We start from the raw sequence: 23,809 nt of genomic DNA on the forward strand, positions 1-23,809 counted from the left end.
AAAGCATCAGTGCAAAAATTGCTCCTTCGAAAGACCCTTCAACACTTGTAAAGAGGCCAATTGTAAGTGATCAGGAAACATCTTAACTGCGCAAGAGAAAGAGCTCCATCATCAACCACATTGTTCACTGCATTGGCTTTTTTATGATCTACCACGCAACATTACAAGATGTACATGACAGGTTTATTATCCTGTATTTAAAACGAAAAAAGATTAGACACGGTATACCATCCCCACCTCCAGAGTAGATGCATGTGGTACACTTAGTGTATAGGCCGGTGCCCTGCTGTTTCTCCTCAAAAACTCGTACCCATAATTTACAACAAGCTTCTTCAGCATGCTAGACCCTTGCTTGGCTCTAACATAACAATGCCCTAGTATGTAAGCAATCCCAGCTTCCCTAGCTTCCATAAGTTCCTGCAGCTCCTCCCTAGCACCTCTGTTAATCTTCGGGCTATCTGGTACTATAAATCTAACTCTTTTCCTAGGTTGCATCACAGGTGGGGACCTAATCTCCCTCAACTCTGAGGTACCAGCTGACTCTATTTTGTCAACATAATCCTCCCTCAATTGGATTCCATCTGTATGAGTACAGCATGTTCCAACTACTGTCATTTTGTCATCTTCACTCTCCATCTCATCCCTTGCACCATTCGGCTCAGCGTTCCCTGTGCGTATATACTCTGCTATACTACATACAAGATCCTTCTCAAACTCCATGTCATCCTTGTGAACATCACGATATCCATACCGCACAATGCACCTATATAATCTGTATTCTCTCGGGCCAACGTGCCCTATTAGAAACCGTTCCTTGGCTCTAACATGTGGAACAGGGACAGATTTGATGCAGAGGAATACCAGGACTTGGTGAAATGCTGGAAGGTTGGTAACGAAGTGGGAGAAGATTGCTGGGATTCCAGACACCAGCTCCGTGTGTATGAGGCCAATTCCTCGAACACGCACAATACCGAGGCTGGGACCTAAGCTAAGTAGCCAGTTGATGGAGACCTTGTTTTGGACATCAAATTCGTATGCTTTGAGTGTACCATAGTGCCACACACACATAACGATCAGGAATATGAATGAGAGGGCAATAGGGACCCAGGCCCCTTCCAAGAACTTTATGAGGGAAGCTGAGAAGTAAAGAGCTTCAATTGTGCCAAAAAAGCATACAAAGCATATTGCAAGGAAGACAGTCTTGTGCCAACATAAGACGATAACCAGAGACATCAAGCATGTAGTAACTAGCATGACGGTTATAACTGCCAAACCTGTTTCAAAATAAGCAAGGAAATAAAAAAGTAATGAAATTTCAGTCAATCCTTTCATGCAAGCTGTTTTTTTATGAAGCATTATGGGAGATTTTAGAACGCTTCAGAATCAGCAGATCAATATCTTGGAATTCATTTGGATAAAACCCCAAATCCTACCATTTTAGCAAACTAAATCTAGGCGAGTTCTTTCACATCACATTAAGGTTTCATTTAAAAGTTTTAAATGAATTCAAATGGATAAATTTAGCTTCTCTTTCTTGTCATATGCTTGCTACACTACTGCACAAACAGTCGATTCATGCATCTGCATACATACAATTGAATGGCTCCTCATGCAGACAGAATAGTCTATGGACTTTCATGTAATGCCCCTGCCATTTGGATGCTAGAGTTCATTGATCTTTAGACTCTTACACGTAGGATAATGGGCTCCTTCCTCGCTACAGCATTCTTGGCACAAATTACTACTGGTACCATGAATTGGCTGGTGTAAAGTCTTCGCATTGAAACTTGTATAGTTAGATTTGGAAAATTCAATTCACACAATACCTCTCACATATTATCATCAAAAGAAATAATCTGATTTCAAAGAGATATGGTTGCATTCATCAAGGCCAATCTCATGGCAAATGCCCTTTGGTAGCTGGTACTGAACAACTAAGTAGCAGACATGTATTTATGATTCTTTGAATAACATGCCGCAAGCTGAAGCTAAAACCTAAAGTTCCCACAGCACAAAGGATGTTTAAATGAACAAACAATATGCGTATTAGATTGCTGTGCACAGAAAAGGACCACACACTTGTGTTCAATATTGTTAATGGTCGTACCTGAGGCATTACCCAGACGTTTTGTGTCCCTGAAACCAATAGTAACAGCCAAGCACAACAGCATCAAAGTCCAGTTTATCTCTGGGATATAGATCTGACCATGGATTTTGGATGATGTGTGAACTATTTTGACTCTTGGGAAGCAACCCAGAGCAGAGCACTGTTTGATTATAGAGAATGTTCCAGTGATTATGGCTTGGCTTCCTACTACTGCAGCAAGGATGGCTATAACTAAAACTGGCCATCGTAATTTACCTGGAACATCAACGTTGGTAATTCTGGTCAGTCAACTTGCAAAATTATCCAAAGAATTATGCTATCTGTCTTGAAATATTTGTCCTGAATGAGTTTCCTAAAAAGTACCAAGCCACTTGATGCCTGGTCTTTTGTGAGACCCACCAGTGAGATTCCCACCAATGGTTCACATTACTCAGGAAATTGATTCAGAAAACTTATTTCCAGAAGAATAGCATTAGTCATATCCAAATAATATAATTTTCTTGAAGAAATCTTAAAGGTGCCTACCTGGAACAGACACATAAAATCCAATATGGTAATCATTATCAATAACATGATGCTGAGATAGGTATGCAGCTTGTCCCATATATGCAAGAATCAATGATGGATAAACCAAGGAGGTGAAAGCGATCTGCAGGACATGAAAAACTTTTAGAATAAGGCATTGACTAATGTAATTTCAGGTCATTTAATCCTAACAATATTATTTTTCTTTTACACTCATTTATTTCTATATTACTTTTTGAATGGGAATAATTTTTTTAAGTTCTATTTTATGCTGGAAAACAAGACTCTGAGTGCTTCTTCTGATATCATGAAAGAAAAATAAATTATGTATCTTGTCCAAAACTGTATGCAGGGAGATTTAGTATTGTGCCACACAGGATTCATGGTGAGCTAGAGTTTGGTAAATGCTTAATCAAAGTAGCTTAGGAACTTGTTTTGTAGAAAATGGGATGTCATTATAGCTGTGAAAACTGAAAAGTACCTGGGGGTAGTGTCGCAAGAAGAATTTAGGAGGAGGAGACAGAACTTGGTGACAAGAGAAAAATGAAATACCCTAGGCCACAACCCCAAACTAAACCAAAATACTCATTAATTCCATTAGTTACTTACAGTTACAATTGCACGATCAAAATCCTAGTAGGGCATCGAGATAATGCAAGATAGGAACTCACAAAGCTCAAACCACATAAATCAACTTGCTGCCCTGTAAGAGCAAGTGATGCAGAATGAAAGTAGTAGATCTGACAACTAATATTGTGACAGGCAAACCAACTTAATTCAGTACAGAAAGCTTCATCTAAGTAGAATTGAGTTCTTTACGAGTATATATACCTGGATTGATAATTGAGAAAAGTGTCCAAGATCAGCAAACATAGCTTCTGAGCCTGTATTTAAAAAAAACAAAAAAAAAAAACCAAGAGGATGGTTACCGAAGGATGTTCCATTGATTATGGCTTGGCTTCCTCTTTGCTTGTAAATGGCCTAAAAGAAGTAGTCAATCCAATAATACCTGTTATACATAACAAAATCCCACCCAAGGACATCCAACCTCCTCGTTGAGTCTTCCTCAAAAACTTGTACATGTAGTAGGGTGATAGAGCTTGATAAACATGAGGATTCCAGTGTATGATGTTATATATCCCAATGGCACTGATGCACAAAAGCCACATGAGAACAACTGGTGCAAACAAGAACCCAACCCTGTGGGTGCCATAATGCTGAAGGGCGAACAAGCAAATGAGTATGGTGCACGCAACTGGAACTTCCACATCTGCAAAATTATTGAATTTTTCAGATGGCAATATCACAGTAAGAGGCAAGTCATGTATGGTATGCACAGTGCCGATGGTGATAGCAGTACGAATAAGAAAAGAGGCAGCCTCATATGAAAGAGACTGCTTTTTCAAACTTGGAAATTCTGTTTGGCATTTTTCTACAGGATGGTCACATTTGTCGTACTTTCTGCATTTCAATTTGAATTTGTCAACATTATTTTTTTCCTTATTGAGCATCGCAGCAATGGAAAATTTTCCAATCAAGCACATTATTTCGCATTAAATATTTTAGAGAAAATAAAGTGGGGAGAGAGATGAAGAGTTCATCTAGCATGATCAAATTCTAGAGTTGTGCCAAACAAATGCCAGTTTAGCATATTAATTGGCACAATTTTGCATAATTGACAAAGTAGAATCAGGAGATCCATCCTGCAGTTCTTCGATTTTGGCAAACAGGATGCATATTTACTTACATAGACATGAAAATAAGCAAGTTTCACAAGTTCTCAAGAAAAATAAAATCAAGACAACAGGACGCATTATGATGTTGACGAAACCTAGAGAATAACTCAGGCACAAAGATGAGCTCCGAATTGCTTATCACGGCATTGAATTCCAACCAAAAGGCACTCCAATGAAGAGAACTTCCAGAAGAAACCTTGAGAGAAAGCAAAAGCAGTAACCTTACCCACTCAAGCCAGTTGACCATAATTAATCTACTACAAAGAATGGAATCGTATTCATTGAAAAAGGACATTGGAATTCCAAAACAGAAAATGCGAAAAGAAGCGGCAAGTATCTTACATTTGTGATGCTCTTTTGCCATGGAAAGCTCAAGGCCAGAAACCGCAGAGAAAACTGTACGTATGGTATTCAACAGTCACACAAACAATACAATTGGAGCCTAAAAAATAAAAACAAAAAGTTTACAAGCTAGAAGTGATCTAATAAGTGATGATTACCAGAAAGCGCAGGGGTAAGGACACCATCACCAATGACCATACAAGTCCCAATCAAAGCCAACAAAAGCAAGAACCTCTGCAACACCCTGTGCTTCTCGAGAGTAGATTTCAATCTTAATCCAAAAGTAGTTGTTGGGGTCAAACAAGTATTTGCAGCATCCTTCTTGTACTCATAGAGCTCTTCATCAGCCACCTGGCAATTGGGGAGTGAGTTGATTCGGGCATGTCGACACAGCAAGGAGTAGAGAGCAAAAGTACCTCCTTCACCATTATCATCAGCTTTTAACACTATAAACACGTATTTTAACAAAGGGACCAAGGTGAGGGTCCAGAAAACAAAAGAGAGCACGCCATAAATCTCTTCATTTGTCTCAGAATGTTGAATATCTTCAGCAAACGTGCTCTTGTACACATACAGCGGCGAAGTACTTAAATCTCCATACACAACTCCTAGACTTTGATATGCCAAAGTTAACACTGTCTTCCATGATTCTTTCTGAAACACACCCAAAAAAAAATACATACATGATTCTTCTTCTGCAACAAAGGTTAATAATAATACTAAAAAAAGAAGTCACCTTCACATGGTTTTGAAAAACCCCAGATTCCAGATCCATGATGGGACTGAGAGGGAAGCATTCACAGGTTGTAATATTCGTTTCGACGATGACCCATTTGTTCAAAACTAACAAAAATGGAGGAGATTTAATTTGAAAAACTGCCGGCCAAGGTAAAGATATCTGTTCTCCTCATTTGGCTGAGAACAGAGCACTAATGCTGAATGTCGACAGCAGAGCAGTTGAACAACCACGAATAAAGCATCACAAGCAGAAGCACGAAATGCTAAAATAAATGTGTTGCGTGCCTTTTTTAAGAGAGAAAAAAGCTTTGAGAGAGACATAATTAGGTAGTGCTTTCATTCCTACAAGAAAAGGCAAAAAACTAAAAACAAAAAAAGCAAGAAAGAAATTAGGTGGTGAGGATTTTTCTTGTTTCCTCATTCAGAGGGCATTTTCTTATGGTAAATTACTTTTTTAGTCCCTGGGATTTTATTGCAATTATAACCCAGTCCTTTTTGAACAAAATCTACGGCTTAAGCTCTTCACTCTCCGTTGAACATTGTCTTACTGAAAATATCAGTTTGTTTTCTTGCTACATACCAAACTCACCCTTTGAAAATTTAAACTCTGATAGAAAACTAGCGTCGTGCTCGTTTAGAGAAGAACATGAGTTAGATTACTAAGGGACTAGTTTGTGGTTTTTCAAATACAAAGAACTAAGTTATAATCATGCTCAAAACCAAGTGATTATTATTTACCTCTTTTTTTCTTTATAAATTTATATCGAGAACTCTATTGTGATTTGAACAGGTGGAGCGAAGGGTGGTGCAGTCCTGATGTGCGCTCCAAATGAGCCCGCATAATCAGACTCGGGCATCTTTTGAAAACTCCGTTGGCTTCTGTCTCCTCCTCCTTCCTTAGCTTTATGTAAATCATGTCGGAGTGGTGTTTGACACGAAACATGTTGTTGCAAGAGATAAAAATGGATTGCATGTGTTTGATTTTTTATAGATTTTTGTTTCTCAACAAACAAGTGGAAAAGAAGGAAGAAAGAGTAGCACGATTACGTGCATCTGTAAGGATTCCCTCAACAAACATGTGAAGCAGAGCAATGGAGCACTGATTATTATTATTATTATTATTAAAAATTTTTCTAACATGAAATAATCTAATTCTATTGATTATATGGCAGTATTTAATTGGGGCGGTGATAGAAAAACCCTAATTACCTGGTGTTAGGATAGCTCCATATCTTTGCCAAAACAAGAAACCCACCAAAGCCTCGGAGGTTTCTAGCACGGGGATTAGTGAGAGGAGATGGAAAGTGTGACGAGTGACCGGAGTGGATGTGACGAGTGACCGGAGTGGATGTGACGCTAGCCGATCAACTGTGGGACAGAGTGGATATTTACTGAGTTGTTTAGACTAACAAACATTTAAATTAGTAACTTCAAATTTACAGAATGAAATTCTCGTGATTGGACCAGAGATGGAGTTAGGGTTCTTAGCTGACTCGAGGAAGGATCTTTGAGAAATCACTTGGCTTTTGAAAACTTCTTGCTGTGGTAAAAGAAGTTCCCAATCCAACTAGAGTACTCTCAAGCCTGAATTCAGGATATATATATAATAATAGTAAAAAGCGGGAAAATATTTGGTTGGGTGCGCACGTTATTACTACTGGTAAATTAGGGACACATGCAAAATAAATATTAAATATTTATTTTAAAAGTTGTGATTGTTTTTTAAAAGTATTTTTTATTTTAATATATATTAAAATAATATATATTTTTATTTTTAAAATTTTATTTTTAATATTAATATGTTAAAATAATCTAAAAATATTAAAAATATATTAATTTAAAATGAAAAAATAATTTTTTTTAAAATATAATACCAAACATAAAATAGATAAAGAAAGATATTTAATGCGGCTTTTATCCGGCTTGTGTGGATATTTTAGTTATTTTATTGTTCTGAAAAAAAGTGAAGATACTAAAAAGCGTTTGGTCATTAGTTTATTTTTTTTCCTTTTCTTTTCAAGAATAATTAAATCAATCTACTGTGTTAACAAAATAGGAGAAGACGTATTTATTTTTTACCAGATTAATAATGCCAAATGAACATACTTCTTTGGTTATTAATGTGGAGTGCAAAAATATTATTATATTATACCAATTCATAAGATAATAAATTTTAAAATACTTTTTTTTTATTTAAGCAAACAATAATAAAAATAGTGATATAAATTAAATTGATTGAATAAAATAAAATAAAATAAAAAACATCATGTAAGGTAATGCATATTTAAAATATTATCTAATTTTTTTATTTTAAAAAAAATCCATCCATAAAAAAAAATGAATTGGAGAAATTTTTTAAATTTAAATGTATAACTAATAAAATAATCATTATTTAAAATATATTGTCTAAATAAAATAAAAGAAAAGGAGTACTAATTTAAATATAAATTAAAAAAATTAGAGAAAAAAAATAAAATAAAAGGAAGGCACTGCTTAGTCTGAAACGCTAAGCCTGCCCACTTGGTCTATTTTATCAAAGCTTGCGTGATTAACCTTTTTTTTGTTTGTAACTGGAGCGGATAATGCTCATTTCAAATCTTGCACAATTCATCCATAATAATATATATAAAAGATAATAATGAAGCTTTATACAGTGAAAACGTACATTATCTAGAGTAATACTTAATTATTGCGTGACCATGAGCAAATACTGCAAGAAATAAGTAAAAAATATATATAACTGGAATTTATTAAGTATTATCATAATAATTATGATCTTTCAGTGAATGAATATTGGGTATATCGTAATAGTTTCTTGTTGGAGTGTAATTTCTTAAGAATATTATGTAGCTTAATGGAATATTCTGGCAGATAAAGGGGCTTTCTTGAATGATGGATAAATTATAGCTTTCTCTACCTCAAGAAAACCAGCTATTTATTGTTAACTCATAAACCACTTAATATTTATTATACTATGATGGTTTAGATCCATTAAATCCTCTTTGATTTTCTTTCTTTGTTTGAATATTCAGCTGTTCATGGATAGTCTTTCTAAATTCAAGCTGGTTATTTCCTGTTAATTTACTAAATCAAGTGCAGGAAGATTCTGGACCACGTTACAGGATCCCGAGTTTTCATTTTGCAAAGAAAAAGGTGTTAAAGATGACTGCTACATGGCACGTCTAAACAATAATTGTGTTTTCTGAGAGGCAAGTCTGTGTCTACGTGTGTGTGTGTGTGTGTGTGTGTGTGTGTCAGCAGTGATCCATCCGCCACTCTGACTGCAATTAAAATTTGATTTCTGGAACGTGCCAGAAGACTTCCATGACGAAGACTCCTCCAAGTTGCGTATGCATAATGCATCCATCCGAGAGCAAATGGCACCTCTTGACGCTGATGCTTCGAAACAGTGAGGATAAGCAAAGTTAGACTGGTAATGTCTTTATGCCTTTTCTTTTTAGGAAAAGACAAGAAAAAATCGACCCCGGGATCCAACTATTTTTCCACCACTTGTTTTGATTCCACTCCAGAAATGTTAAAAGAAAGGATGCCAATAACGAAAAAGTGAAGAGGAAAAGAAAGGAGAAAGGTCCACCGTATAGCTTACTTCGAAGTTTGGACTTCGATTTGTCTACACGTTCATTAGACCTAGACCGACATCCCGTAGACATCAATAAAATCTAGAGGCTAGGTTCTACATCTTGATTCTTCATCATCGTCAGCACTCGGAGCGCAAGTTTTAATCTGCTGGAAGAAAACATGCACCAGACCATTTAATGGCTCGAGACACTTCCGAAGAAAGAACAAGAGCATTGTTTCGGGAAGCTTCCAGTCCAGGGGAATGAGGGAGACATAGCATGTCACATGTCTCGAGAGTCTTTCATAGCGTACCAAATGAAATGATCCACAGAATCATTTGTTGATCCGAGTTGAAACTTGAAAGGTTATATGGAGATGACCATATTAGAAGAAGGCAAGCAGGTCGGGAAGCAATTCATCAAGAACGCTACAATACACCCAGATGCAACTGTAATGCTAATATTATTATTTTTCATTGTTTGTTTCCGCAAGTTTAATTTAAAGCTTCAAGTGGAGAGACTGCAACGGGTAGCTAACACGGACAAAAAAATACCAGACAGTCTTGAATGATAAAAACGATTTAGACCATGTATGTCATCCCGACTTGCAAGATATTCATGTGGGGTACACTCATATTAGCAGCACCAGCTCTACAGTTCTTCCTCAAGAATGCGTAAAAGTAGTTAATAACCAGTTTCTTGAAGAAAAAAGAGTTTTTCTTTGCCCTCACATCCCCGTGAGCCAGTAAATAAGTAAATCCCGAATCCATTGCTTCTCGAAGTGCTGAAAGCTCATACTCCAGACTTGGGTCTTCATCCAGGGACATAACACTAGAGGGAAATGCCGAGGAAGTTTCTTCGGAAATAGAACTTCCTGCATCTTCCAGTCTTTGATCAAGCATTAAAGGAACCCTAAGTTCATCTGTCCCATGACCACCCGCAGCTCCAGAATCCCTTGACCTCTCGGAAACATCATCGAAGTACTCGTTCAAATTGCTCTCGATGGCAAGATCTTGAGCTTCTCTTCTCAGAAACTTCTCAAGGCTTTCCACCAAAAGTTGCTCAAACACATGGTGACCTTCCTTTCTGACATCTTTGTAACCGTATCGGGCAACGCAGCGGAACATATGGTAGTCCTTTGGACAAACTCTTCGGAAAAGAAACCTTTCCTCTTGAGGAACTACTGGAACAGGGACATACTTGATACAAACAAATACTATAGTAGAGTGGATTGCTGGAAGGCTCAACAGGAACTGCCCAAAAATTGAGGGAACACCTTGGACAAGCTCATTGTACAGCAATCCGATTCCTGGAACTCTTACAGTTCCAAGGGTGGAGCCAAGCTCAAGCATAAAATCCATGGAAATCTTCTCTCGTACCTCACTCTGGTACTTCAACACGCTCCCATAATTCCAAGTGTACATCACACATAGAAAGAACATAGCAAAAGCAAGCGGAACCCAGCCACCCTCTAAGATTTTCGATAGAACTGCAGACAAGTAAATGAGCTCAATAGATCCGAACACTAACGGGAAACACAAAGCCAAAAACAAGTTGGTCCGCCAAATTAGTAGCATCACAAGTGTGACCAGCGTGGTGCTCACAATCATCACACCAACTTCAGCTATGCCTGCAAGAACAACACAAGTTCCATTAGAAAGCCCAGAATTGTAGGATTAGTAACGAGTATTAACCCAGTCACTCTCTTCAAGGAAATCACTAGATTTACAGGGGAAGATTTAAAAACGACTTAACATGCTATATTGGAAAGCAACAATTTTCCAACTGGAAATCATTTGGCACCAGCAGGGTTTTCTACTCCAGAAAATTTCCAAGGAAAATTTTGAATGTGGAAAAAAGAACACTTTTTGAAGATGGAGAAGCAGGAAAATACTTAACCATATGCATTGGCAATATCCGTGGTACTTTGAAAGATGGAAACCACAATGATGCACATTATCATTAGAAAATAATTGATGATAGGGATATAAATCTGGCCCATCAGCTTCCTTGAGGTGTGAACAATCTTCAGCCTTGGGAAGCATCCAAGAGCCATTGCTTGTTTAACACATGAAAACGTAGCAGATATCATTGCTTGGCTGGCAATCATGGCAGCGAGTGTGGCAATGACAAAGACTGGCCAGAACAGGCTCTCTGTTATTCATGAGATTTAGGAACCGTGTCAAAATTTACATTCAGCATATAGACATTTTGATTTGAGACAATTTAGAAGGGGAATAAACTAATGTTAGTATTCATTCTAGTGGCAAAAGTCACCTGGAACAGAATCATAGAATATTCTGCTTGCAGAATCAGGATATTTCATTAAATATGAAGCCTGGCCCATGTATGCCAAGAGAAGACAGGGAAACACTACACAAGTAAAGGCAATCTGTGCAAGCAGAAAAGAGTAATTAGGCGAAATATATGAAGTGAATCTTCAAGAAAGAGAAGAAATTCAAGGAAGCAGAACTAAACCTGTATGGATTGTACTGAAAAATGCCCTAAGTCAGCAAACATCGCTTCAGCTCCTGAAACGACATACAGACAAGTTGTGGCATCAAACAGGTATCTTTTCTACAATACCACATGACAAGCTCAAAGATGGAATAGAAAAGGTTGGTTGTCATTTTCACTTTGAAGCAAGACTGATGCATCAATCAGCCTTTGTACTTTATAGTAGCTGTCTCCAAACCTAATTTGAAATAATCAATATAGCAGCCCAAAAAAAACACCTAATTTACGCTATCAGCACATCTTTGCATTACCAAGACCACCGAACTTCTACATAATATCTAACATTAAAGAAACAATGTGTTACAGGAGATGTAAGAGAGGCAAGCAAGCAACAGATCAGGAGAACATTCTCCTGTCAAAGGAAGCAATGTGGACAGATAAAAATAAAATGAAATGAAGTGGATCACCTAAATGCCTGTACCAAGAACAGATTTGAACCAGTACCTGTCTGCGTCTATTCATTCAATGACTGATAGGGACCTGTGTCCCTAAACGAACAATTCAAGAGAGACTTTTTCACAACAGGAATGATTGATATGCGAGAAATTTTATCAGTCATATGGAAACATTAGCACACCAGAGGTTCAGGTACCAGGAGAAAATCAGTGGACAACTTGCCAGCTAAATTCATATGGGTTAATCTATAGATTAACACAGTAACCAGGGTTCCTAACCTGCTAGTGTGGGTAGCATACTTCAAAAACAATGAGCAAGGATGAGTACATCTTCTCTTACTGAGGAAAGATGTTTCCAGTAGATCCGATAAGATCGGGGAAGCTGAGGAAGATAAGAATGTAGCTAACCCACTAGTAGTGCTCACAGTTTAGGACAGTACACACCTGTAATGCACAGAACGCAACCACCAAGAGCTGACCAAGCAGCACTACTGTTTTTCTTGAAGAAGAAATAGATGTAGGCTGGATTGAGTGCTCTGAGGACGCTGATATCATGCTTCACTAGATTGTAAATCCCAATAGCACCCAGAGAAAAGAACCACAGAGCAAGTACAGGAGCAAACATGAAACCCACCTTCCCAGTTCCAAACCGCTGTATGTTGAAAAGTCCCAAAAGGATTATGATTGAGACAACCACCACAGCACCTATAGACAAAACCAGTGAGATTTGAGCTATTTTGGTTCCAAAATTCATTATTGGTTGCGTCTACAGTAGCCAGAGAAAAGATACATAATTGGAAGTCTCCCCAGAATTGGATCGTTTCTATTCTGTTTTGTTTGTTAAAAAATACAAATGTACAGTAAAGTGCATTCTAATGAGTTAACTAGATAGCTAATTCCAGCAATATAGTGGATTCATAATAAAATAACTTTCCTACTAACATGGATCCACCCCAATATAATCAGATTTGTATAAAACTTGCTATCCTTTTGTGCATGCTGGCCCAACAAAACAAGTAGTCCACAATATAAGCCTAGATTTCACACATGCTAGGGGAGCTCTCAGACTGCAACAACATTGCATGGTGAAAAAAAAAAGGTATAAAAAAACTTTAATAACATCACATATGGATATGTGACCCATGATAAATATTTCAGTTCTTCAGTTCTTTACTACAGGCCTCAATCAGTCAAGTGACAACACATGCATCTAGAGAAGTTATAGAAAACAAGAAAAAAGATACCTACTTGTACCAAAGCCGGATATTTCACCTTGCAGACCACTCACAGCAGACATTACTGCATGAGAGATGCCATGATTGTGCATTAGTGTCACTCTAGTCAATCGGAATTGATTCTATTTCAAAAAATAAGATAAAAATAACATTGAAATAGCAATAAAACACTCCACCATGATTGTTGATATAGAGCACCAACAAACAAGTTCAAAAGGCCTCATCCCCCTAGTTTGATAATGTATTTCCAAAGTGCTTTTGGACCTAGAAAGCATCAAATTGATGCCTTTTCAGTCCATAAGCACTTTTGCAGATGCACATGAAATGCATTACTAGACACAATTCTAGATTAATGTTGAAATGAAATCAACAGCAAATGATGTTTCCACAAAAATAGTTCTCTTAAACAAAAGCCTCCACCTGTTTGGAAGTTGCAACCACTCCACCTATCACACGGATAAGCAAGCCAAACAAAAACATTTTTACTGTATACGTTTGATTTCAATGAATCAGCACTCGTGATTTATCCAACAGTAAATTCTACCTGGTTCTTCGCATAAATTCATCAAATTGGACTTTGACGAGAAATCCTTAAATGCCCACAGTTATGTAGCATGCACAGTCAGAACCTTATCTTCTTCTTTTTTAGTGATATTCAGAAGCTTAGTTTCTAAGAGGCTAGTAACTTCAGATTTTGTTTGCATTCACGAAATGTTTTGCAGGAATTTCCAATTTCTTATGAAATCTCATAGCTTTTGATTGATAGCACCTTCACTATTGAATATTCTCCGGTTCTAAATGGTGGGTGGAAAATAGAAATCCACAAATTGTAAGACCATATACAATTAGAAAATTCCCAAACACTTTGATTAAGTGCATATACTGTTTAGTGGCTGGCTACCTGCCAATGACACAACACACATTGATGTACCTGACATCGCGGGGGTTAGAATACCATCTCCTATGACCATAGAAGTTCCTGTCAGAACCAAAAGCAAAAGCACTGTTTTCAAGGATGATCTTTTCTCCAAGGTTTCTTTTATGTTTAAAGCCCTTTCCAGTTCTGGAGTTGGTAATTTGAGCCTAAAACTTGAAATATTTTCATCAGCTGGCTGTCGATTTGGCAGCATATTGACCTTTGCATATCTGCAAATCAGTGAATACAGAGCAAATGTTCCTCCTGCAATCAGAATTATCGATGTGTTAATCAATACATGGTCCATGAGATTTCTAGCAATAAAGCAAGAAGAAACTGATCAATTTGAAAAGAGATCTCTTACCTTCCCCGTTATCATTTGCTTTGAGCACTACAAAAACATATTTTGCTAGTGGAATGAGAGCAATTGTGTAAATAACTAGGGATAAAGCTCCCAGGACATCAACTTCTGACCTGATGGGCACCTTACTGAAAACATCAGTAAAGACATAAAGAGGGCTTGTACCCAAGTCACCGTACACCACACCAAGTGTCTGGAAGGCCAATGCAAGATTTTGCCAAATTGAAAGGTCCTAATGTATTAAAGTAATGGTTCAGTAATAGGAAAAAAATCAGATCTCATGGACTTGCGAATTTTTCTTTGTATCCTAGCAAACCACTTTTGGCTGCTTGTCAAAGTGGGTTGGATCTTTATGAGTGCCTAGAAGTTATATTTGGGACTTATATAAGCTCCTCACCTTCCAACTCCTTTTTGGCCGTGCTCTCTTTCCATGGATTCTAAGCACGACTGCAGAAAAGGTGCTGTTTATAGAATTTCTAAAAATTGCGCAAAGTATTTTAGTAGAATAAGCTGGAAATATTCTAGTCCTCGCCAAATGTTTGCTAAACTAACTACGAAGAATCAGACCAAGAACAATTTTGCAGTCTGTGATAAGTGGTCATGAATTCCATAGGTTGAGGTAAACCATGCCAGATTGAATGCTCTTCCCCACAATCGCCACTGATAAAACCCTTTCACATGCTCAGCTTACTCCAAAACAAAAGGCAATAAATGGGAAAATTGCAAACTACACGAACTATAATAATTGGGGTGTTTATCAATTCCCTACCTTTATCATTGGTCACAACTCACAAAATTCACGAGGAACTCAATTTTATAGCATTTTGCCCCGATTTACAACTTCACAAGCACGAATATACATCGAGGCAAAAGTATGATAGCCATTAAAAAAATTGTAATTAGTAAATGGCGATGATAATTTAATTATGAGTACCTTGGAGTGGTGGTGGTGAGCACCAGCAATCTCCATGGCTTCAACATCAAAAGAATCAACTCTTCTGGGCTTCTTAACCAGCCTCCTCCTCATAGATCCATACCCTGGACCGCTATCATTCTCGTCAAGCAAAGACCAAGGAGGTGACTCTGAGTCAACTTCACTACCATCCACCCACCTCGACTCGCCAACACCCCCACCACCACCACCACCACCATCAACGATGCCATCGTTACTACTACCCACCAACCTCACACTGCTCTCTTCAATCCGATCATCATCTCCTTCCATATTTCTGCAAAACCACCCACTTTAAGAACAAAACCTATATTATATATTCAGTAATCACAGATTGAAGCAGTCATTGGAGGGTGTAGCACTGGATTTTAGGAGACACTGAGTGGTACTAAATTTGAGTTGCTAAGATAATATAAAATAATAACAATAAAAATACGAGGGACAAAGAAGATAACAACAACACCAATTATAAGTAACGGACAAAAAGCAGTGTTATTTCAGACATTCGCACCAATAGATATCCTTCCTATTAAATGTAACGGAGCACGATGACTTGACGTTTGGTTGCCTTTATCCCGTTTGTTAGCGTGGGTCACCGCATTAACAAACACTTTATTTTCTCTGAGAGAGAGAGTTTATCTGTACCTTGTAAGTTAAATTCTGTTAAATCTATTTCAAAAAAAAAAAAAAGATGATAGAGCCTCTAATTTTCTATAAAAAATCAATTTTAATTAACATTGAAAATTATTTCTTAAGAATACTCCATCTTTCTTTCCTTCTGAAACCCCTGCAAAATAGCTTCTCATTCTCTGTGAAAACCCCCCCTCATTTCTGTCCCTTCTTCTAGCACAGCTTCAACAAAAAGCTTTGGCCCAAGAATACCTGAATTGGAAAAGGATATTGACAAGCCTGTCTTCCGACAGGTTAGAGGTCCTCCCTAATGGTCCTGTGTTGTTGTTGTTGTGTGGTGTTACTCCATATTGCTTCTGTGTAGTGTTCTTCAAAAGGGCAAACGACCAGATTTCTTCCCAGTGATTTCTTGTAATCTTAATAGGGAAGGAAACAAGTATCAATAATAATAATAATGCCTTTTTTGAAGACGACTTTTCAGTCATAAGTCCAGTCCATCATACTCTTTTTTATACCGAGAAGACGTTATAGTAATGTTTGCCATGTCATAACTGTTAAATCCCAAGCTGGTTTTTCTTCTCTCGATTGAATGCGCAGGAACATGAACTGGGTTTGGCTTTTTCTCGTGAAAAATTAATTTAAGTTTTTCGGTGTCTTGTATTTAGCCTTCTGTTTTTCTTTATCTCTTTTTGGTTTTCTGCGAAGTGTTTCGCAAAAATGATGCTTCAATATCGGACCTGGCCAAGCTTAAAACCAAAAAAGGCACTCCCTTTTTTTGTTACCAAACGGCTGCTGACTGCTTTTCCCTCTTAGTCCACGCTATACGGGGGTCTAATCATTTTTTAAAAATAAAAAAATATATATAAAGACACGAGGAAGTAAAAATTTTGATGTGCACTGAACTGAATATTTTTAAAATAGTTAGATGGTGAAATATTAGATAACATAATAAAAGAGCTAAATGTCTATTTTATATAAACATTAATATAGATTGAAGTAGTTTAATAGCAACTCAACTCTTGATGCAAAAAGTTGTAAGGGTAAGAGGAAAAGAGGTGAGGTTGTCTTTTTTTTGCAAGGGTGCATTTAGTATTAAAGAAAAGAGCAAAAAATATTCAATACAAGTTTTGGTTGAGCTGTAGGTCATTGGGGGCGGGCACCTAATATTGGCGCTACCCTTGCAAGGTCAGCTAACATATGAGGCACCCTGCCCTTGCGCAGGGCAGCTCGAGCACCACCTGGTGCTTGATGGGTCATTGCATGAGGCAAGCCCCAACATCACCTTAGGGCTTAGGTATAGGTAAAAGGCTTGATTGACTATGGTAGCCCCAACACCATGTGGCACTTAGATCTATATGTGGGGTATGCACTACTTAGCTCACCCTAAGCATTCACTAGCACCTTATAGCACTCAAGTCTGATTGCTAGGAAAATGTTGCCTAGCGCCACATGGTGCTAAGTTAGACTAAGTGCTAGGTGTTCGCTTTACATTGTTATTATAATATTATTATTTATAATAAAAATAGGCATAGCCTGGCAACCAATGATTGTTATTATAATGTTATTATAATAGGTCTGTACGTGGGGCATGCACAACTTGATTCACCCCAAGTTTGATTGTTATTATAATGTTATTATAATAGGTCTGTACGTGGGGCATGCACAACATGGCTCACCCCAAGCACTCACTAACGCCTTATGGCACTCAAGTTTGATTGCTAGGGAAATGTCGCCTAGCACCACGTGGTGCTAAGTTAGACTAAGCGCTAAGTGCCCGCTTTAGATTATTATTATAATATTATTGTTTATAATAAAAATAGTATTATATGTGTTATAATTATTTTTATTATAATTAAAAGTCTTAAGGCGTCCACTTCCATACCCAGATTGGGTCTAGACGAGTCAATACCTCACCCCCACATTAGGCTGGACACGTTCTACGGCCACAACCAAGGTGGCCTGGAGGCATCCACACCCACCTACATATGTGTTAATCCACACCCATAATAATGTGTGGTATAAATATTATTTTTTTTCTTTTATAATTTAAAGTGTTCATATAAAAAATATTATTATTTGTGTTATAAATATTATTATTTTTATTATAACTCAAAGTATTGATATAATAAATATTATTATTTGTGTTGTAAGCATACTTGAAATTCTTAATATAATATTTATGTTATAAATATTTTTATTTTTATTATAATTAATAGTATGAATATAAAAAATATTATCATTTGTATTATAAATATTATTATTTTTAGCATAATTAATAAATTTTGAAAAACAATTATTATTAATATTATTTTTATATTATAATTTTTTACAGTAGTTCTTATGAAAATAAAAAATAAACCTGCACTTAGCGCGAGCATCCAACTAGTTATATTTAAACAAGGTGGTCCTGCTTATTTGATGGCATAGACACTAGAGACATTTTTTTGTATTTTATATTTATTAAAATTTAAGTTCTTTCTCTTATAATAAGAAAAAAAATCTGGATGAAAATATATATAAAAATCCTTTGGAGTTCAATTAGAGAAATCTTGCTACGAAAATTCAGAAATTTCACTATGCTTTTAAAAATTAAAAATCTAAAAATGCCCCCAAAAACAGTTGTTCGAGTTTATTTTTAAAGACAATGAGCTCATTTTATTATGTAAAAAAAAAAAAAATATCAAGTTGAACCCATTTATTTATCTAATAACCAAAATACCAAAAACCGATGAGTTTTTTTGAAAGGGCAAAATTATCAGTGCCATGTTATAATCCACAATGCGTCAAGTGTGGGGCTATAATACTTTTCTCACACTCTTGGTTTTGTTAGCTCACTCGATTTCTATTATTATATATTAAAAAATATTTTTTGATCGTGTAGCATGGTGAGATTGTCCTAAATCTATACCAAAAGGGGAAATGAAAAAAGAAAACCTGCGAAACTTTACGGGCTAGAAACTGATTTGCGATTCATTGTATATGTTAGGCACCGAGTTGCAAAATCTAAATGAGAACCGAAAGCTTTAATTATTGTTGTTGTTGTTAAGAGGAAGAAGGGGGGATTATTCCCGGGGTCGCCACCCAGCGAATGTGGTACAAGGCCAAGGTAACCGAAGGTAGCCGCTCCCCCAGAGGGCGAGCCTAATTGGCCAGCAACAACGACACGGCGAATCCGAATCAAAAGCTTCTTGACTATCGCAACAGTCTCAGATAGTCAAAATTATGATCGAAGGTTTTACGAGGCAGGCGGAAAAAAAGAATTATATCGACTAAAAGGTCTACCTGATTAGTTTAGAATAATTTCAAAATCTCGGAAATAGTTTCATGGTGGGTAAGTATCAAGTTCTCCCTATTAAACCATGCTGAGAACATAAATTTAAACCTCAACTTATTCCATAAATCGTTGCCGTATATCTTTCTGAGAGGATGAACGCCAACACCTGACAACAGCTTCGAATTCTGCTCCTCCACTAATCTTCAACTTTCTATCATTTAGCTTTTGAATCAATCACCTTCTTTGCAAAAGAAGGCAAACAGAAAGCCGCTGTATGCAACTGAAAATGGAAAGGAGTAATGGTAAGAACAGAACGGCAGTATTCAGAGAAAATTGGAAACATTGGCTAATTCAAGAAAAGCACATTGCTATGGAGCCTCTCACCTCTGAGTTGTAAAACTTCAAGGGTTTTGATTTGCTTTGACTATCATTGGAATCTATAGGATTAACTGGATGCTTGAAATCAACAGCAGGTCCCTCAGTCGAGCAAAGCATGAAACCAATCATTCCACTGAAAAAATAAATAAATCCAAGCAAACATTAGCACTGAAGAATACACAGCATATATATACTTACTGTGAAAAGGCACAACGTCAAGCAAAAAATACATAAAATAAATAAAACACAACTAAGCAAGAATCAGGCTGGAAAGAGATGGTTTGATAAGTAACGAGGGCCTTTTGTTCTATGTGTGAGGTCTCTGTTACATGTGCAAACCGAGGATACTACAGGAGAGAGAGCAGGGGATAAGTACAAACCTTGGGTACGTAGGAACAGTAGTCCATGCATAGTTGACGGAGCCTTTGAAGATCTGATGGCAGTTTGCCACAATATCTTCAATGATGTTCATGTGAAGCCATATACTTTCTGCTTGTGTGCTCACAACTCCTCCTGGACGGAGAGCCTTTGCTATTGACTCAAAAAAGGGCTTCTCAAAAAGCTCTTGAGCAGGACCTGGGCGATGGAAATATAATGTTTAGAAAGTTAAAAGGCATCAAGAGCTATTAAATTAAAAAAGATAATTCTCAAGTTCACTATGATAAGTACAGAATTCCAACAGCTTGCAGAGGTGCTGTTACCTATTGGATCGGAAGAATCTACTATAACTGCATCATAAGTACCTTCAGGAACAGCTTTTAAAAATGCAACTCCTGCAAGTTCAAATAAATTTGACCGTTAAATAAATTCGCAAGAGAAGAAAAGAGGGGGACAAGGAAGAAGCAGTTCATACCATCACCAATATGGAGAGTCACACGGGGATCCTCATACCCGACTGATACATCAGGGAAGAATTTTTTAGAAACCTGGAAGACACAAAAAGAATATGTAAGGGACACTTGAAAATTTACAGTCCTTCATATATATAATTGGAATCGACACAGCATGCTCAATCAGAAGAGGCAAAATGCACCACTTCTAACGAGATCAAACTCAACTCAATGCTAATATAACCATAAAAAGTTCCAGGAACAGACAAAGCATGAAATAAGCTTTAAGTGTCCTACTCACATCAACAACCATCTTATCTATTTCACATATGTCAATCTGCACAACAGAAGAGTGCCGAGCCACTTCCCGTAGGACCCCACCATCTCCTCCACCAATAACCAAAACCTGACGGAGAAAAAAATGTGTCAAGAATTTGAAAGAAAACAGAAAAACCAAGTTTTAGCATCATGTAAATATGATAAATAATACTGGAGATAGAAAACTCAAATGGAGTCAAGTGAACATAAAACCACATCAATCAACACAGCATAATCACCCCATGTTCAACAGCATTGAATAGAATTTTGTTTCTAACCTCTATAGATTGGCAATTCTCAAAGTCAAAAGTCTTTTGACTTTCTCTTTCATCTTCTACTTTTAAGTTCCAAATCCTCCGGGTATGGTTCTTAAAGGCTCAATTTGACATGTTTGCTGCTTTCTCAGTAAGAAATGCTGTCCTAATTCCATCTTTGGACACATGTAAATTTGAAAAACTAGTGGTAAAATTGCTACCACACCAAATTGTTGCTACAGGCTCAGGGTAAAAAAGGCAAAAGCAAACCAAACCATGCATTTCATCTCTAATGTCTCATTCCATGAAATTAAATATGAGCATTTGATGGCCCATTCCGTACCAGCATATCCTAAACACATCAACTACACTTTGATGGTACAAATTCACAACCAGGAATGAAATGCTAACTGAAATGTGTCATGATACATGTAACAATGCTCAAATGGCACTCATGATTGCAAATGCATTTCCATTCAATTCATTGATTCTATACCTTCTTTGGGTTAGCAATTGAGCAAAGTGGAAGGTGAGTGATCATTTCTTGATATGCACATTCATCCCTCTCAGTGAGTTGAATTACCCCATCTAAAACTAGAACCTTTCCATACGTTGATGACTGCAAAAGAGTATCATGATGCATATATGTTATATTTGGCACATATAAAAAGACAAAAAGATTAACACATGTCCATAGTATTAAATACCTGAAAGACCATAACATTCTGATAGTCAGACTTCCCTTGAAATAAGATCTTCTCTACTTTCAAGGAATGCGCCTCTCCTACAGGTTTCAAAAGTGAATCTCATAAGAAGACGTAAAATTCAAAAACGTGGGGTTCATAAAGACTAGGGCAATTATCAGGAAGATTTACGATATAGTTGGCTAAGATAACAGGCTTCAAGGTTTGCATAACATTACAGAGAAAAACGCCAAATATTACATACATGAAGGTGCAGAACAGAAAAGGGCTTAGCAGGTATTCTAAATGATACAAAGTATCCTTACTCAAGATTGCAGAGCTAGCCTCAATTGAATGACACGAGGATTGCAAGTTGAAGGAAATCATCAATCTGTTAGCAAATGCAAAGCTAGTTCTTTTCTCGGTAATCCTATTAGTATCAAAACTCCCAACACTTGCATATATACCAGATTTTTAAGAATCATTTGACATGACTGAGATTCAAAGACACGCAAGACAGAGCAGATGGTAGCCAATTCCCGCCAATCAGGTACAATCATCTAGATGGTTATTTTATTTAATTCAGTGTTTAAGGGTGTGTTGGAACATTTGATGGTCTAGACAACAAAAAATGCAAATTCCAGAGTAGGATTGTAATAAAAAATAAAAAAATACTGGGAAAAAAAATTATCCCGGGGGTGAGGCCATGGACAAGAACACCAAAACGAATAGCAAATACTCAGAACAAAAGGAGCAACATGATTGCCAATCAAGTATAAACAAAAATAATAATAATCTCATACAAAGCAAACTGCCTTAACAACCAAAAAAACGAACAACTCGGATAACAACATAAAAACATAATCCCCAAAAAGATAAACAGCTACGCAAAACAACATGAGCATATCATCTTGTATTCCAAAGAATACAGGACAAAAAACGTCTTGAGCCTTTTCGAGATTCATGGTATTCTTGGTTGCAAGCAAGAGAAAAGGAGGCCAGAAAAAATGAAGGGGTATTGGAGAAGAGAAATACCAGGCCACATTGGGCTAATCTCAGAGAACCAGCCAGGAATAACGGAGGAGATGCAATCGTTACTGTTGGTCTCTGTCTCCATGGCTTCAGTGGCAGCAGAGGCTCCATTCTCTTCATCTTCTCTTGGCCTCTTCACTGGCAAATCAGTAACAACACTCTCTTCAGCCATACAGACTCTCTGTTCTTCTTGCTGGAGCGCACCTAAAACCCTCCCTTACTCCCAAGAATTGTTTTATATAAAAAAAAATCCTAAGTGGAAAGGAATAAAAAGGAGGAGCACCCTGGAAGAGAGAGATAGACCCAAAAAACCCTAATGAAGGGGTTTAGCCGACGTTGAGTAGTTAACTTATAAACGGAAGGGAAGCCGCATCTTACTTTATTATTTTCCCATATTTGTGTGATGCCCTTTTGTTTGACCTTTTTTTTTTTCAAATATGTTCGGGTCAGAGACAGTTTATGGCTAGAGGTACAGTGAAATAGATATTGTTTTAATTTTTTTTTTATCAAAAATATATTAAAATAAAAAATAATTTTAATCAATAAAAAATTATCTAAAAATTATTCAAAAATATATTAAAAAATAATTTTAAACACTAAAATAAATTTTTAAAACACATAATTTCAACCACATTCCTATAAATCCTCATAGCCTGCTGTGGTAATAATTGTATACATCAATTTTTCTTGCAACAATAATATTCTCAAGCTAGTTTATAAATCATTCAAATTATTTTGAGTTGTTTATTTTTATATTTTAAAAATATATTTGAAAGAATTTAAATTTTTTTTATTTTTTTCTATTTTAAATTAATATTTTTTGATGTTTTTAAATTCTTTTGATGTATTAATATTAAAAATAATTTTTTAAAAATAAAAAAATATTATTTTAATATATATTTAGATAAAAAATATAATTTTTTCTTTGTAAAAAAATTTAATAGCGGAATCCTTTTCTGATTTGATGTATTAAGACGACAATTTTAAAATAGCGTAATCCAAACACCT

At 36.6% G+C, this 23,809-nt stretch overlaps 3 protein-coding genes across 6 annotated transcripts; all 3 read right to left on the reverse strand.

The window, feature by feature from the left end:
• Positions 1-8: 8 nt before the first annotated feature.
• On the reverse strand, positions 9-7,011 carry LOC118046549 (potassium transporter 6). 3 transcript variants are annotated; one of them, XM_035055500.2, is made up of 9 exons: positions 6,658-7,011; positions 5,447-5,553; positions 4,869-5,364; positions 4,711-4,764; positions 3,642-3,902; positions 3,464-3,516; positions 2,633-2,756; positions 2,108-2,362; positions 9-1,274 (listed from the first exon to the last, which is right to left on the reverse strand). In XM_035055500.2, exons 2-9 carry the CDS (start codon positions 5,483-5,485, stop codon positions 214-216), a joined length of 2,343 nt encoding a protein of 780 aa, XP_034911391.1. In that variant the 5' UTR covers positions 5,486-5,553; positions 6,658-7,011; the 3' UTR covers positions 9-213. The 3 variants fall into 3 exon arrangements, with proteins under 3 accessions (XP_034911391.1, XP_073268009.1, XP_034911390.1); XM_073411908.1 differs by lacking the exon at positions 6,658-7,011 and adding an exon at positions 6,187-6,536; XM_035055499.2 differs by lacking the exon at positions 6,658-7,011 and having other exon boundaries at positions 5,447-6,106.
• Positions 7,012-9,470: 2,459 nt separating this feature from the next.
• LOC118046548 (putative potassium transporter 12) lies at positions 9,471-15,854 on the reverse strand. Of its 2 annotated transcripts, XM_035055497.2 has the most exons (9): positions 15,385-15,854; positions 14,454-14,682; positions 14,105-14,353; positions 13,187-13,237; positions 12,383-12,643; positions 11,505-11,557; positions 11,304-11,418; positions 10,926-11,180; positions 9,471-10,656 (listed from the first exon to the last, which is right to left on the reverse strand). In XM_035055497.2, the coding sequence occupies exons 1-9, from the start codon at positions 15,673-15,675 to the stop codon at positions 9,608-9,610; spliced, it is 2,553 nt and encodes an 850-aa protein (XP_034911388.1). In that variant the 5' UTR covers positions 15,676-15,854; the 3' UTR covers positions 9,471-9,607. The 2 variants fall into 2 exon arrangements, with proteins under 2 accessions (XP_034911388.1, XP_034911389.1); XM_035055498.2 differs by lacking the exon at positions 14,454-14,682 and having other exon boundaries at positions 15,385-15,526.
• A 3,426-nt stretch (positions 15,855-19,280) lies between these two features.
• Positions 19,281-23,166, reverse strand: LOC118046547 (spermidine synthase). The gene is made up of 9 exons (XM_035055495.2): positions 22,805-23,166; positions 21,794-21,870; positions 21,583-21,705; positions 20,816-20,920; positions 20,538-20,610; positions 20,386-20,457; positions 20,065-20,260; positions 19,691-19,817; positions 19,281-19,586 (listed from the first exon to the last, which is right to left on the reverse strand). Exons 1-9 carry the CDS (start codon positions 22,971-22,973, stop codon positions 19,521-19,523), a joined length of 1,008 nt encoding a protein of 335 aa, XP_034911386.1. The 5' UTR covers positions 22,974-23,166; the 3' UTR covers positions 19,281-19,520.
• Positions 23,167-23,809: the final 643 nt, after the last annotated feature.

This window comes from Populus alba, chromosome 10, assembly GCF_005239225.2.
Source record: "Populus alba chromosome 10, ASM523922v2, whole genome shotgun sequence".
In the NCBI taxonomy this organism is placed as follows: Eukaryota; Viridiplantae; Streptophyta; class Magnoliopsida; order Malpighiales; family Salicaceae; genus Populus; species Populus alba.

Bases quoted from the DNA above. Each gene is read 5' to 3' on its own strand.
- LOC118046547 (XM_035055495.2), bottom strand. From the start codon at position 22,973: ATGGCTGAAGAGAGTGTTGTTACTGATTTGCCAGTGAAGAGGCCAAGA. The intron at 20,261-20,385 runs GTAACAGCACCT...TCCATCGCCCAG, and splicing joins AGATTCTTCCGATCCAATAG to GTCCTGCTCAAGAGCTTTTT. The intron at 19,587-19,690 runs GTGAGAGGCTCC...TTCCATTTTCAG, and splicing joins TGAAGTTTTACAACTCAGAG to TTGCATACAGCGGCTTTCTG.
- LOC118046549 (XM_035055500.2), bottom strand. From the start codon at position 5,485: ATGGATCTGGAATCTGGGGTTTTTCAAAACCATGTGAAG. The intron at 5,365-5,446 runs GTGACTTCTTTT...GGTGTGTTTCAG, and splicing joins TTTTTCAAAACCATGTGAAG to AAAGAATCATGGAAGACAGT. The intron at 4,765-4,868 runs GTAATCATCACT...CCATACGTACAG, and splicing joins CCTTACCCCTGCGCTTTCTG to TTTTCTCTGCGGTTTCTGGC.
- LOC118046548 (XM_035055497.2), bottom strand. From the start codon at position 15,675: ATGGAAGGAGATGATGATCGGATTGAAGAGAGCAGTGTGAGGTTGGTG. The intron at 14,354-14,453 runs GTAAGAGATCTC...TTCTGATTGCAG, and splicing joins AGCAAATGATAACGGGGAAG to GAGGAACATTTGCTCTGTAT. The intron at 11,558-12,382 runs GTGTGTACTGTC...ATGTCGTTTCAG, and splicing joins TTGCGTTCTGTGCATTACAG to GAGCTGAAGCGATGTTTGCT.